At 46.2% G+C, this 13,679-nt stretch overlaps 1 protein-coding gene across 1 annotated transcript in view; it reads left to right on the plus strand.

Annotated features, from left to right (window-relative positions):
• IFFO2 (intermediate filament family orphan 2) overlaps positions 1-13,679 on the plus strand; it is a 45,733-nt gene that overhangs the window by 22,875 nt on the left and 9,179 nt on the right. Inside the window, exons 2-5 of the mRNA XM_015412559.1 lie at positions 3,243-3,304; positions 8,793-8,853; positions 9,917-10,012; positions 12,924-13,064. Coding sequence (XP_015268045.1) covers positions 3,243-3,304; positions 8,793-8,853; positions 9,917-10,012; positions 12,924-13,064 — 360 coding nt within the window. The remainder of the gene's footprint in view (positions 1-3,242; positions 3,305-8,792; positions 8,854-9,916; positions 10,013-12,923; positions 13,065-13,679) is intronic.

Consider the following 13,679-nt stretch of genomic DNA (forward strand, 5'->3'; position numbering starts at 1 on the left):
AGCTGTCTGCAGCAGAAGTGTGAGAACTACTGCTTGGTTATGGGTTCAGATGCATCACAGCCCTGCTGGCTGGAGATAGGACTGTATCTACCAATAAACTACAGAGTTCTTGCTGCCAAAGAGATGCTAATTAAGCAGTCTGGCAGTTTTCTCTTTGGGGGGAGGTGAAATATGTGTTCAGGAACTGCTGCATAAGCATCTTCTGAGGCTCTTTCACATCAGCACCACTTACATGCAAAGCCTCTCAGGTTGCTTCAAAGTCAGGCGTCTTCGAGGACAGCTGAAACATGCTGCAGCGGAGACTTGCCGCTCTGCAGCACTTGGCAAAGGTAGCAGGGAGATCTGTGAAAGCCTGACAGGGAGAACAGAAAAGGTTTTCTGAGAACATCTTTCAATTTTTCCAAGGGAAAAACAGGGGGGACTTTGGGAAGCACTGGAGGGAAAAACTCCCATGAATTCTTTTTTTGAGTAAAGCATTGCACTCCATTCCAGATGTATACCATGAAAAAGTCCTTAATTTTTCCAGTTGAAGAATTGAGACATTTCCCATTTGGAAGGAGTGAAATGAAAGGCAAGCTTTTTTCGTGCATAGTATGGATTTTTTAAAATGTTAATGCAATCTACAGTATTAGGTGACAAGTGGGGGACCTGCAAGGATTCGCAGGGGTCTCATTTTCCCCTCCCCTACTCCCTTCCTTTCCTTGGCAGCCCCCATAGCCTCCCCTTTTCTTGCTTCCTTCCCACCCATCAGCCAACCTATCTTTATCCCTTGCATTTTCAGCTTTCTGTCCTTCCTTCCCCCGGCAGCCTCTCCCCAGGAAAATGCTGGTTAAATTGTACAGTGATCGCTGGGCCATGCCCAGTTGTATGGTGGGGAATCTGCAAGGACCTGAAGGGGGTACCTCATTTCCCCCCGTATCCCCTCCCTACACTATTTCCTCTTTTTCTTCTGCTGGCAGCTCCCATATCCTCACCTCTCTCTGTTTTTCTTTTCTCCTACTCAGCCACCAACATACCTTTATCTGCCCCTCCCCCCAGCTATATTTATTTATTTACTTTACCTATACCCTACTTTTCTTCATAATTGAGACCTAACTCAGGTTACGTTATTTTTTTCATTTTATCCTCACAACAACCCTGTGAGATAGGTTAGACTTGAGTATTGATGACTGGCCCAATGTCACCCGGTGAGGTTCCCTGGCAGAGTGGAGTTCCATATTTGGGTCTCCCATAACCTAGTCTGAAACTCTAATCACTACGCTGCCCTAGCTTTTGTACAGTGCATGGTATTGAATAGTTGCACGCAGTCAGACCTGGGTCAGTCATGAAAGTTGTATGTTCATCACTTGATGGTTACTGCTGTATCCTCCCTCAAAGGCGAGAACCACTCCCCCAGCCTTTTACTGAGAGAAACCAAGGCTTGAAGGCTGGCAGTACTGTGGTGATTGTCTAGCAACAGTCACGAAGGGTATTCATTTCATAAAGCTATAGATGCTCCTATCATTTGGGGGGCGAACCCCAAGGTTTTTCTAGATTTTTTTTGCAAACCTGGGGCTTTTCTCAGATTTGTAGAAGGACCTGTCTTGCTTGTCCATGGCACACGTCTCCAGATTTAAGTATTCACAGATAGGTTGAAAACTGCATATATTGGTAATTTTTATGTATACTGTAGCTAAGTACTCCATTTTCAAGATTTTTTAAAAATGCAAAATTGGCAACAATTAATGCTTAATACAATATTGGAAAGTTCAGTGTTTTCATATCCCAAGATGCTGATTATCCTACCTATGACTGTGACTATGTAGAAGTGCTTCTGTTCAAATAATACCTATATTGTTACTACAGAATTTGTAGCAGTGTATAGCAGTTTGTATTGTAACTTTCTCAACTGCTGGATATACTTGAAATTTTTCTTATGGAAAATGAAGACGTTTATGCTTTTAAATTCCATAAATATGCCAAATAGTACAACTTTATATGCCAACTAAGTTACAAATAATGCATTTTGTGTTGTTAAATAAGTGAAAAGATTTGGTTTGATAGGAAAATAAGTATTGCATATTACATAAAATGTAATATCTTCCCATTTTTCATGAAATTTCCATACCCCATTTTCACATTGTAAGTATTAGGTTTTGCAGGAATGGCTGTTGAAAAACATAATGATGAATTGGAATGATTTTGCCAGGACTGCCTCTGTCTGAGTTTCTGTTGGATATCTAACAGCAATGGTGACTTCACCAGGGATTGTTGTCGTTGGAGTCGATCTTGTGCTCCTCATCTAGTTGGAGTTATGGATCTTCAAGAAGCAGGCTGGCTTATTTTCTTGGCTCAAGTCCCTTAGCACAGGTCAAAGCTGCAGGAGTCAGTTTAAGCTGGTGATGTAAGACTGCTTGGTTTTTAACAGTCTTCATGCAGTTCTTGCATGAAATTAATCAATGCCATGAGGAAACTCCAGCAAAGAACAAGAGAGCTCTTTAGCTGACTTATGATGGGGAACCCTCACTTCCCATTAGTGAAATGCAGCTGCTGGCTCTTGTTCAGAGGGAGAATCATTGTCAGGAAAAACGCCCATCTTTTCAGTGGGAAAGCTAAAGGTTTTTGACTTGTTCTTGAAATGGATGCACAGAGGATGTGTGCTACCCCAATTCTAAATTCTTTCCTCAGAGGTGTGGTGATGAGATTGGGTTTTTCCTCCTCAACAATAATCTACTGGGTCTGAACAAAAATAGTAAAACTTGTCATGGCTTCACTGGTGAGAGAAGAGACTAACAAATAGCCCAAAGTGTCTCAGGGTCAAACCCCTCTTCCCCTGTGTAAAGGTAAAGGTTCCCTTGCTCGAAAGCCAGTCGAATCCGACTCTAGGGTTGTGGTACTCATCTCTGTTTCAAAGTCGAAGAGCCAGTGCTGTCCGAAGACATTTCCGTGGTCATGTGGCCGGCATGACTACACACCAAGGCGCACGGAACCCTGTTACCTTCCCACCGAAGTGGTACCTAATTATCTACTTGCAATTTCTTGCTTTCGAACTGCTAGGTTGGCAGGAGCTGGAACTGTATGCTTCAGTAATTGTAAAAATCATACCCCCCCCCCCCAAATCTGGGGTTATAAGGCAGATTTACAGCTGTTAAACAGCACCGGAAGCAGTATCCGTTACGAGGTGGTTTAGGGTTGTGCAGAGGTGTATTTTTGTGGTTTTCTTTAACTTCTGGTTGTTCAAGCCTCCCCCCTTAACTTTGCAGGTGGTTGTTATACTTCTTTATATAGTCAAAATTGCAAGTGTCCAAGTCAGAACTGTTTATAGGTACAGTGATTCCTTTGCCCTCTACTTTTACGCCTGTGGGAGTATGCTTGAAGTACATGTGCTACAGCTGCTTCCTTGTTTATATGATGTGCTTTTCAGTGCGAACAGTGCTAGGATTGAGGCACTTCTGGATACCACCCACAATAGTACATTACTTGATTTAACAGTTCTTAAGGATTAACTTCTGGTCATGCCCATAGCTACAGTAGGGCATCTCGGGGCCTGGCCCCCTGACTTACTGCTAAGGGCCCCTAACTTCCCATCCAGCCCAGGTGCGCACTTGGGGGTATGTGCAGGGGTGTGCGTGGAGTGCCCCCTAATTTATTTAAAGACCCCCCAAATTAAAAAATCCTGGCTACGGGCCTGCTTCTGGTATGTTTAAAACCTGAAAGAAAACACTTGTCTGCCTTGTACCAAACCCATTGGGGGCCAGTGTGATCCACTGGGTGGAACTCAATTCAAGGCCCATCTCTTCTACAGATTCACTGCGCGGGGAAGTCACTCCTCTGTCTTGAAACCCTTTATTAGCCTGGCAGTTGGCCACTTCCTAGTTCCTTTTTGGCTGAGTAATCCATACCTGCCAGTAAGACCTCTCTTTGTGGTATTTACAACCCCATCTTAAGACCCTGATACTAGTGGTACCCTGACTCATTCGCTGTTAAGTCAGCACCCTGTATATGTTTTGCAGAGAGACAGTAAGTGACAGATGCCTCTCACCAAAGCTCAGACTGAAGCCCCTTAACACTCCAGCAGCACCAGTCAAGGAGTGGTTGTTGCTGACACCCCATGCTTGGCTGTCATTTGCACAGCCAGCCACCACCTGGCAGTGGGGCCATGGTTCCCTGACCTCGCAACACTCCCCCCACACACAGTGCCAGAAGACGGGGAGGAGAGAGAGCAGCTGGCACCTTTACTCCTTTTAATGTGTGTCTTTTAACAAGACAAAGAAAATACAAATACAAGAGAAAATTCCAAAAGTAACATACAGGTAAAGGTACAGATTCCCTTGCTCGAAAGAGAAAATTCCAAAAGTAACATACAGTAAAGGTAGAGATTCCCTTGCTCGAAAGCCAGTCGAGTCCGACTCTAGGGTTGCGGTGCTCATCTCCGTTTCAAAGCCGAAGAGCCAGCGCTGTCTGAAGACGTCTCCGTGGTCATGGGGCCGGCATGACTAAACACCAAGGCGCACGGAACGCTGTTACCTTCTTCCCACCGAAGCGGTACCTATTTATCTACTTGCAATTTCTTGCTTTCGAATTGCTAGGTTGGCAGGAGCTGGAACTAGAGACGGGAGCGCTCACTCCGTCATGTGGCACACTCGGGTCTTGAACTGCTGAACGACCGACCTTCCACAGCCTGCAGTTCAGCGTCTTAACCACTTGAGCCACCGCAGCTCCAACATGCATTACAGGGTTCTAAAAGGCACAGAAGGAAAATGATTCTTACTATAACCTTATCCTTGCATGACATTATGAACAATGCTTTTCATACCCTAAAGCTTCTTGATTTGTACTCTTACATCAGTGTGTCATTTTAGGCATAAGAACAATTTCCCGTACTCTCACAATCTACTGATTAATATTCAGAGGCACAGAGGATTTCCAGCAGTGTGTCACACCTTACCTTGCTGCGGTGCAAGTTCATTATAATTTCTCTGTCTGAGGCAGGTGCCCAGTCTTTAATACAGCAAAATAAGCCAGCCACAGAATGAAGTGACAAACCACGGCCTGTTGACCCTTAAGTATTACAAATGCTCAGGAAGCTGGGGTGGGATGAGCAGCAGGAGCCCTGGAACGCCAAAGACATGGGTTTGATTCCTGGTCTGCAGCCATGTCCCTTTTGCAAGGAGCACAAACATGGGATGAAACATGGTCAGTCCAGCCACACCATTGCCATAGTCTGCTCGGCGCAGACAAGGACAATGGGCTGTCTTTTGGCCTTTTGTCAACCAAGGGAACTGCAGATAGCAGTGCTGCAACACCGGAACATGCAGCTGCTCCTTCCTCAAAAACAGCCCCCATAGCTCACTGGGGGAAAGGACCAGTATGGCAAATGGGAGGAGGCGTGGGAAAGTTTACAAGGAGGGTGAAGCCGGCTGGAAGACAAAGTTCTTTCTGGCCAGCAGGTCTTGTTCCTGTGCTTCCTAGCTGAGTGAGTGGATAGAGAATCGCTCCCAAGTGCGTGAAGCCTGGGTTCTAGCCCAGCCTCTGCCTCCTGTTTTGCTGCTGCTGGGCAAAATGAGAGCTTTGCCCTCCAAGACCCTTCCTGCTAAGGAGTTCATTGCAGGGGTGTGTGTCTGTGATTTTGGACTGAACCTATGCAGTCTTCGTAAGTTGCTCCAGAGCTTGGGGGGTGGGGAGAAGGTGTGGGGGCACTTGTTCCCCCCCCCCTCCCGTGCTTGGGGCTGGAGTGGCCTTGAGATCCAACCAAGTCCTGCATGGCCCAGAGCATGCCTCCTATTATGCTTACGTTGAAGTTGTTAGAGAACACCTGGTACAGGAATCTGTAGGGCTAGTCTGTGTGATGAGACTGACAAGACACCATTGTGCTTTTCCTGCATATCAAAAGTTGGGATACAACCTGAGTAAAGCATCATTTCTGTTTGCATATTGGTATGCATGTGGTCAGTAACTTAAATGCAGGCAGGGTCATGAGACTAAGACAGGCCTTTCCAACAGGTAGTTCACTAGCTGCTCCAGAGTAGCTCATAGATCTCCCAGAAAATCCAGGAAAAAAAATCTGCTCTAGGCTTTTTAAATAAGGTGCTTAGCCGATAGCTTCATTTCTGATGATCTCCCTGTCCATGTTCTGTTTCTAGAACAGAACAACACTTGGTAACAATCCAGTAGGAGGAAGCAGGAGATGAGCTTGGGATATTTTTCATTACTCAGAAGTAGTTCTCATTAAAGAAAAGTTTGGTGACCCCGGTCTAAGTTTAAACACTTGCGCCGAATAAATTCCAGGCCAAATATTCTAGTCAGCCTATAAATGGCTGGTGATGAAAAGCAAGGCTGGAAATATCTCTTCTGAGGCCACTTTCTGCTAAAGTGTGCAGTAATGCACCGGGGTGCTCACCTCGCACAAGCATTTGGCCTGTTGATACAAAAGTGGGAATGGCCGTCATACGTTGTGTGAGGCCTACTCAGTGTTCCTGCTTCTGATCAAGGAAGACAGCAAGGAAGGCGGCATGTTTGAGTGGAGGCTGTTGAGGATTAGCACAGAAAATGATGGCACGACAGCTGCCTTTGTTCTTCCCTTCTGAGATGATCCTCCTGGCATGCGGCTCTATTCTAAATGCAGGCCCCCCTTAGGGGGCGGGGTGGGGGTGTTATGGCTCTTAAATGAGGGTTCTACTCACAAGCTGCCTTTGGAAGTAACTCCTGGTGATGCGGCTGAGTGGTTAATGTTATTACCAGGTGTGTGTGTGTGTGTGAATGCAAGCGAAAGATTGTCTCAGTCTGCCAAAGAAATACATTTTCCTGTCTCTTGCACAAATCACTCCTTTTGTAATTGGACTAAACTGATACGGGTAAATACTGGTTTTTTTCTGCCCTCCTGCTTTCTGACCCTGTTAATATTAGGCAATTGAATTAAAGCAAGTGCAGCTTCCCTTTCCTACCTTGTTCTAATTAGACTACCGGGAGCATTTTAATCATCTGTGCGGGTATGCTGTTTACTGAATTACAAAAGTCTAATGGTGATCATCAATCTTAGTTTTGTAACCAAGCTTTCAGGTTCTTCAGCAGTTCTGCTGAGGGGTTTGTGGAGTGAAAGGTCTCTGTGTACCTAACCTGATGCATTCTGGAGAATTTTTTTCTGCAGAATAGTTAGCTGATGGGGTCAGTAGCAGACCTGGATTCTTGGTTTACTGCTGTGCCTAGAAGGCAGTAGGATTTTCCTGACTTGAACAGGGAATTTTTATTACATGATTATTGGGGTTAAAGTTGTGTGTTTCTAAGGCAAGTGTCTGCTGGCAGATTCCTTGTAGCTTCACTGGGGTAAGGACTTGGCTGGATTTGTGACACCCGGGGCAACATGAAGTACAATCCAAGGTCCTGAAGGAAAAGTAACTTGCTGCGTGCAAGAAATTAAGTTGGGCCCAGAGCAAAAACATTATGCTCTCAAAAATGTTGTTTGCATAATTCAGTTTTTTGTTTGTTTTGTCTTGTGTAAATTGAATAAAGAGTGATATTTGTGAAGGAAAGGGCTCACAAACTGCTCCCTGTTCCTTCTGATTGGACTCCTGGGAGGTCAGAAGAGCCCCAGGGTGCCAGTCATAAGTCTTGGTAACCACAAACTGCCACCCGTGGCCCTTAGGAGTATCATACATGTCAGAGTCCTGTGTCTTGCACTCTGTACCTGTGTTGCTGTTTAGAGGCCCTGACTAGTCACCACGCCTCCTGCTGCCCTTCAATCAGCACGGGGACACAACTTCACAATTTAGACCAACCGTGTTCCTGGGATGGAGAATTTCTCTGTTTACCATTCTCCTGTACTACTCTTCAGATAACTAGACAGGGTGGTGATGTTTTTCTAGAGATCAGACTTTAAGAAAGCTTAATAAATGAATGAAAGAATATACATGTTCCTTGCACTGGGTACTTTATAAATTATGCTGAATTTTAGGACAGGCAAGCTTTACTTGTAGCTGCAGTAAGTTAGAGTTCATCATTACCTGCGTCTCCACTGTCCCCTGCCTCATGGACAGTGTGGAGTCCCTTGGTGAAAGCTTAGTCCACCATGGCTCGTGTGCTGCTGAGAAGCTGCCCCAAATGGAAGAGACTCCTCTTGTCTCCCCTCCCCCCCAATTTGGGGTGGCCTTCCTGTCTCAAAGAGAGAATATTCTATCACTTCAGTCTTCCCAACTTTATTGCTCTAATCTACTGTGACTTACTAGCAGGGGATGGGATAGTAATCCATTAGCATAACAAGGAGCTTGAATGCTCTGTGCTTGGAGCTTGATGGTTACTATCTCCAAACCCTGCCCTTTGTGCCAGCTATCATTTTGCAGTAGGGCTCTGTGAACAGAAAGCAGCCACAGTAATTGAGACTATGGAGTGAATTCTTGGGTGGAGGGTGTTTCCCCACAATAACTAAGGTTGAAGTTCATCAAGAATAACCATAGGCTTCCTCTTAAAATAAGTGTGGGAGCCAATGTCTCACTGGAACTTGGCTCCTGTGGTGTTATCAGAGAAGCAGCTGTATTGTTCAGCTGCATAAAAAGTTGTATGGACTGGCAGTGTGGCATAAGATTTTGCAGACTAGAACCCACTTCAGCACAGTTGCATGAACTGTATCCTCAACTGGTTCATATCCGCTGTATGTTCCTATATACTCTCCCTCTGGTATTTAGGGGGGGGGACATGTAAACCGTTGGATCACAAGGCAATGATATGTAAGGTGATAGAGACTGGGACATCTCTGTGCAAAGGCCAAACTCATACTTTGCTGTATTGTGTAATTATTTCATCTTTTTCTCTTTTCCAAGATGGGAAGAAGAACTGGCAAAACGGAAAAATTTGGAATCAGTGGTAGAGACACTCCAAGAGGTAGGTTTTGAATGGTACCCGCCTTCCAGATGCCAGCGTCTGGTTGGCTTTGACTTTATTTGGCATCCAGTTGATTATGGCCAGACCTCTGTTATTCTGAAAGTTCGAGACCCAGCTGTATTTAGTGCTTTGCATATAACAACTCCTTCTGCAGGTGGAGTAAATGGGAGTCTGGTCCTCAGGCTGTAGCTCTTGTGAGACATGTTCTCTGGCAACAAGTAAAGAAGATTGCTTGAACGGCTTGGCTCCCTGTCACTGTTGGCAGTTTAAGAACAGAATCATTATTGGTGCTCAGAACACCACTGATTTGCTTGCTGTAGTGCTTCCTGGGAGGCGTGTTGACACATGGCCTGGCCATCTTGGCTGCTAGCAATCTCTGGGCTTCATTCACCTTGTCTTTAATCTGATGTATGGTGTGGACCCTCTGCGGCCAAAGACACAGTATTTGGAGTTTTGGTTAAAATCATGATCTGGCTGAATATGGCTTATAGTTGGTAGCACAGCATGAGCTTAACACAGCCTTTCAGATGAGTCTTCTAAAGTCCAAACCGTTGTTCCAACCTGGTCTTCTCATGCACGACCACATTGGTGTTTGTATCCAAAAAGAACCAACCGCTGTGCTTCCCTATCTGGCTACCAGAGGGGGGAGTCCACTTCCCATAAGCAGCCAGAGTCTAGTAGCAGTTTACAGGCTTGTCTAACTAATAGCGGGGCAGATTTCTCTTTGCCTGGGGGTGGGTGGGGGACCTCTTCGTACTCTACATCAGTCCATTTCCCTGCTGCTTCTACTCAGGGTGTTGCCACCAGTTGCCTGTCACCGAGTTGCCTGTCACTTCCCTTCAGGTCCAGAGTGAAGGCTTGGAAACAGTGCTTCGAGGGGTGGTGGAAGGCAAGCTTGCCGTCTCTTTGCTCATCTGGAAATACTTGCTGTTCACCCCAAGCAAGCGAGTGGCAAATTGCGTAGCTGATGCATGATACGAGCAGCTATACTAGGCAGTGGGTCAATATTTTATTCTTGGATCAGCATTTCCTTTCTGTGACTGGCGTGCCGTTTGTCCTTTAGGAAGCGCAAGAAGCTGAAGCACTCCAGGAAGAGTTGAATGAGAAGATTGAGAGGCTGAAAGCTGAGCTGGTTGTCTTCAAGGGTCTTATGAGTGACGTGAGTACCTGGCGAGCCAAGCTGTGCCCAGTCCCCTCCTGCCTTGGTAGATATAAAACCATTGCTGTAGCTTCGTCAGTGGGAAAAGGGATGGCATCAGTGAGCGCTGCTTGCAGGTAGCATCATGGCTGCTCGGTGTGATCGAATGCATCAGCCAGATCGCCCTTGTCCCCTCCCTGCTTCCCGTCTGGTCTGTGCAGATGCATTAACTTGCTGCTTATCACACTGCCCTGACCATCCCCTGATGCCTTGACACCAGCTACCAGTGCTGACCCCCTTCCGCCCCCCCCCGGCCTCCCGCCTGCAGCTCTGGACAAGAATGCAGGGGAGAATTCCCATGTACTTAAAGGGTTTAGTCATTCATGTTAAGCATAGGATTTGAGGAGCATTGCACAGAACATGTCAGTCAGCAAAGCTAAAATGATTCCTTCAGATTCTGAAATCCTCTTAGTGGTAAATTCAAACCCATTTCTCAGGATCTCTTTATTCCACGGCTGGTACTTATGCATAGCAACGCAGCACATAAACAAGGTTTAGTGTGGAGCTCCAACTATCCTCTTTTAGAGAGGGATGTTGAAGAACTGACCATGGCTGTAAAGAAAAGATTGGGGAGCTGGATTGCCAGAAGTGATGGGAGATCTCCTGTATGTGGCAACTATTTAGCTGACTTGAGGAGTTGGTGCTTCATGCTGGCGCAGCAAAGAGTGTCTTACACATGGGAGGTGGGAGTAAGGAGCCCTTTTCAGCATTCTACCCGTTTGCTTTAAGACCATGTTTATATACCGCTTGTGTTCCTCTGGGTCCAGAGCAAACCAACCTGATCATCCTCTTTTCTACCTCCTTCTCTTTTGTCTGCTGCCATCTAATTCAGGATGTGGGGTTTTTTTTTTCAGTAGTGAGTTTGTCAGACTGCTGTAGTTTCTCCTCCTTTGGAGGTTTTCAAGCTGAGGCTAGATCTGACAGCAATGGTGATTCTGTGAACTTAGGCAGATCATGAGAGGGAGGGCAGGAAGCGTTGCCTCAGTGCTTAGTTCTCATGGCCCTTTCTTACATGCCCAGGGAAATGCTGATTGCCACTTTGGGGTCAGGAAGCCATTTTTCTCCAGTTTTTGTCATTTTCTGGGCATGGAACAGTGGTCAGTGGGGTGTGGGGGGGAGGTATTTGTGAATTTCCTGCATTGTGCAGGGGGTTGGACTAGATGATCCTGGAGGTCCCTTCCAACTCTGTGATTCTGCCAGAGGCACAATGCTTCAGTTTCTGCCACTGGAAGCATAAAATGTGTCTGCACTCGGGGAGAATCCCAGGCTTTTTTTTCTTGGGAAATGCTGTGATTCTTGAACCCATATAAACAAACAGCTTTAGGTGCACACTGGGTTTTGTTGCCCTCTGCATGGGGGAAAAAGCCATTTGCTTGCACTAAGTAAGGATGGCTGCGAATGAAACTGTGTAGAAGGCAGTCTTTAAACAGGCATTGTGCAAACTCACGGGGCATAACTTTTTACCTCTGCATCATAGATGCCATATTTATTGACTGTTAACAGTTTTCAGTATACTCAGAGGTCATTTCGGGGGGGAACGTATTTCCCCCGGGTGAGGTACGGGGGGCGGGGCACATGACGAAGCCCCGCCCCCTGCTTCCGGCCGCCCCGCTTCCGGCCCTCATTTAGCCAGGAGGAGGCAGGAGAAGAGGGAGGGTAAGTTGCTTCCTCCCTGCCTCTCCCCACCCCTGCCTGCCTGGGACCAGGGAGGGCCTTCGCGGGGCTTCCTTGCACTCCCACCGGCCTTGCAGGTCCACCGCCGGGCCCCTCATGGGGCTCGGCAGTGGAGCTGCAAGGCCGGCGGTGGCTGCCGGGACCGTTGGGGGTGGGGTGTGTGGCCTTATGACACACTTCCAGTGATGTCAGGGGGTGTGGCCTTATGACACACTTCCGGTGATGTCAGGGGGTGTGGCATATGCTAATGAGTTATGCTAATGAGTTCCCCTAGCTCTTTTTCTACGAAATGACCCGAGTATACTCACCTATAATATATAGCAAATAAGTATTCTTTCAACATTTATTTTTACAATACTGCTCTGATATACAGATACAATGCCGAAGAAGTATTGCTGTGTCATAAACATGTTGCTTTGGAAGAAACTTTGGCTTGATCAAAGTTTTGCATTAGAAGATGCTGCAAGCAGACTTGGAGTTGATGGGCGTGGGTTTCTTTTTCTTTGCTTCAGAGATACGTTTATTTTACCTGTTATTTGTTGAGGGCCAAGTACATCTTGAAGGTACACATTTAGCAGTATTGAAAATCTGTACTGCAAACTTCAGAGAAATCTGTTCAGCAGAGTCTTTGGTAAATGTGTCTCCAATCTTGTGCCCGAGACTGATGTGTCTGGGAAGTGAAAAGGTTCTGAGCAAAGTAAGAAAACTTAGCAGGATGGAAGGAAGTATTTTAGGTTATCCTTTCCGCTCCTGAAGGCTATGTTGTACTAAATTTCATCTTCAGGCTTCTGAGGAATGGTTTAGTAGTCAAGTATATCACTTCTGTGTGAAAATACAAAGGTAGTTTTTACTCTTAACATCCTTACATGAATGTTCTGACTTGTTTTGAAACTGGAAATGTAGTTTCATTCGGGTACTTTCAGGGTAGGTTTCCAAGCAGTAATGGCTTTATCACTGGAGGCTTTGAATTGGGTCCTCTCAGGCTGTAGCTGCCCTCATGTGTTTATAAGAAATCTATATTAATTTGCTCTGATTTGACCCCCTGGCTGAAATGCTGCTGTCCCTTGAACATTGCTCGGAACAGGCAATGTTGTGTAGAGGCAGTTGTGATCTGCGCCGATAGGGATACTGTCGGGTATCTCTCCTTCCCTTCTGAACTGTGTTAATGGAAGATAATCCACTGCTGTCCTTCCTGCAGCCTATGACAGACCTGGACACAAAGATCCAAGAAAAAGCCATGAAGGTGGACATGGACATCTGCCGAAGGATCGATATCACAGCCAAGCTGTGTGATGTAGCCCAGCAGCGCAACTCTGAAGATGTTTCCAAGATATTCCAGGTGATTAGGACCCATCCTGTCCTACGGAGAACATGGCTGTGTTAGGAAGAGAGAGGAAGGCCCGTGCTGAGTTGGCTTTTCTGGTCTTGCTCTTTAACAGCTTCCACTTGTAAGGCAAGGCGCTGGGTTAAAGGACAGGCCTCGGCAGATGGCATCTGCCTTACTCTTTCACAGTGAAGCGGGAAGTCATTTTCTCACCTGTGGCCAGATCTTGCCCCTGCAAAGAGGTATAAGGAAGGTGCACTGCAGTCTGGCCCCTGTATCACCCAAAGTGCGTCATGACGATCTCCATTCTTTAAAAAAAGAAGCCTTCAGATAAATCTCAGCATCTGAATTCTGCAAGCAGGCTTGTGTGTGGTAGTGTTAAAAATAAAAAAGCAATGCAGAGTTCCTCCTGGTGTTTAAACTTCCTAGCATAGGCTCAGGTAGTTGTTTGTGGATCCTAGGAAAAGGGTGTTTTGCTACGGAAATTGAGATATCAGTAAACAGTTAAATCTTGTGAAGGAAAATACAGCAAGTGTGAAGGCAGCTGCTAAAATCTCCACCCACAGGTAGGCTTTGTTGCATTCCGGGATGTATTGTCCCATAGTGGTGTTTAAACAACCCCCCCCCCCC

The sequence above is a fragment of the Gekko japonicus genome, unplaced genomic scaffold (genome assembly GCF_001447785.1).
Source record: "Gekko japonicus isolate JY-2015 unplaced genomic scaffold, Gekko_japonicus_V1.1 scaffold131, whole genome shotgun sequence".
Classification (NCBI taxonomy): Eukaryota; Metazoa; Chordata; class Lepidosauria; order Squamata; family Gekkonidae; genus Gekko; species Gekko japonicus.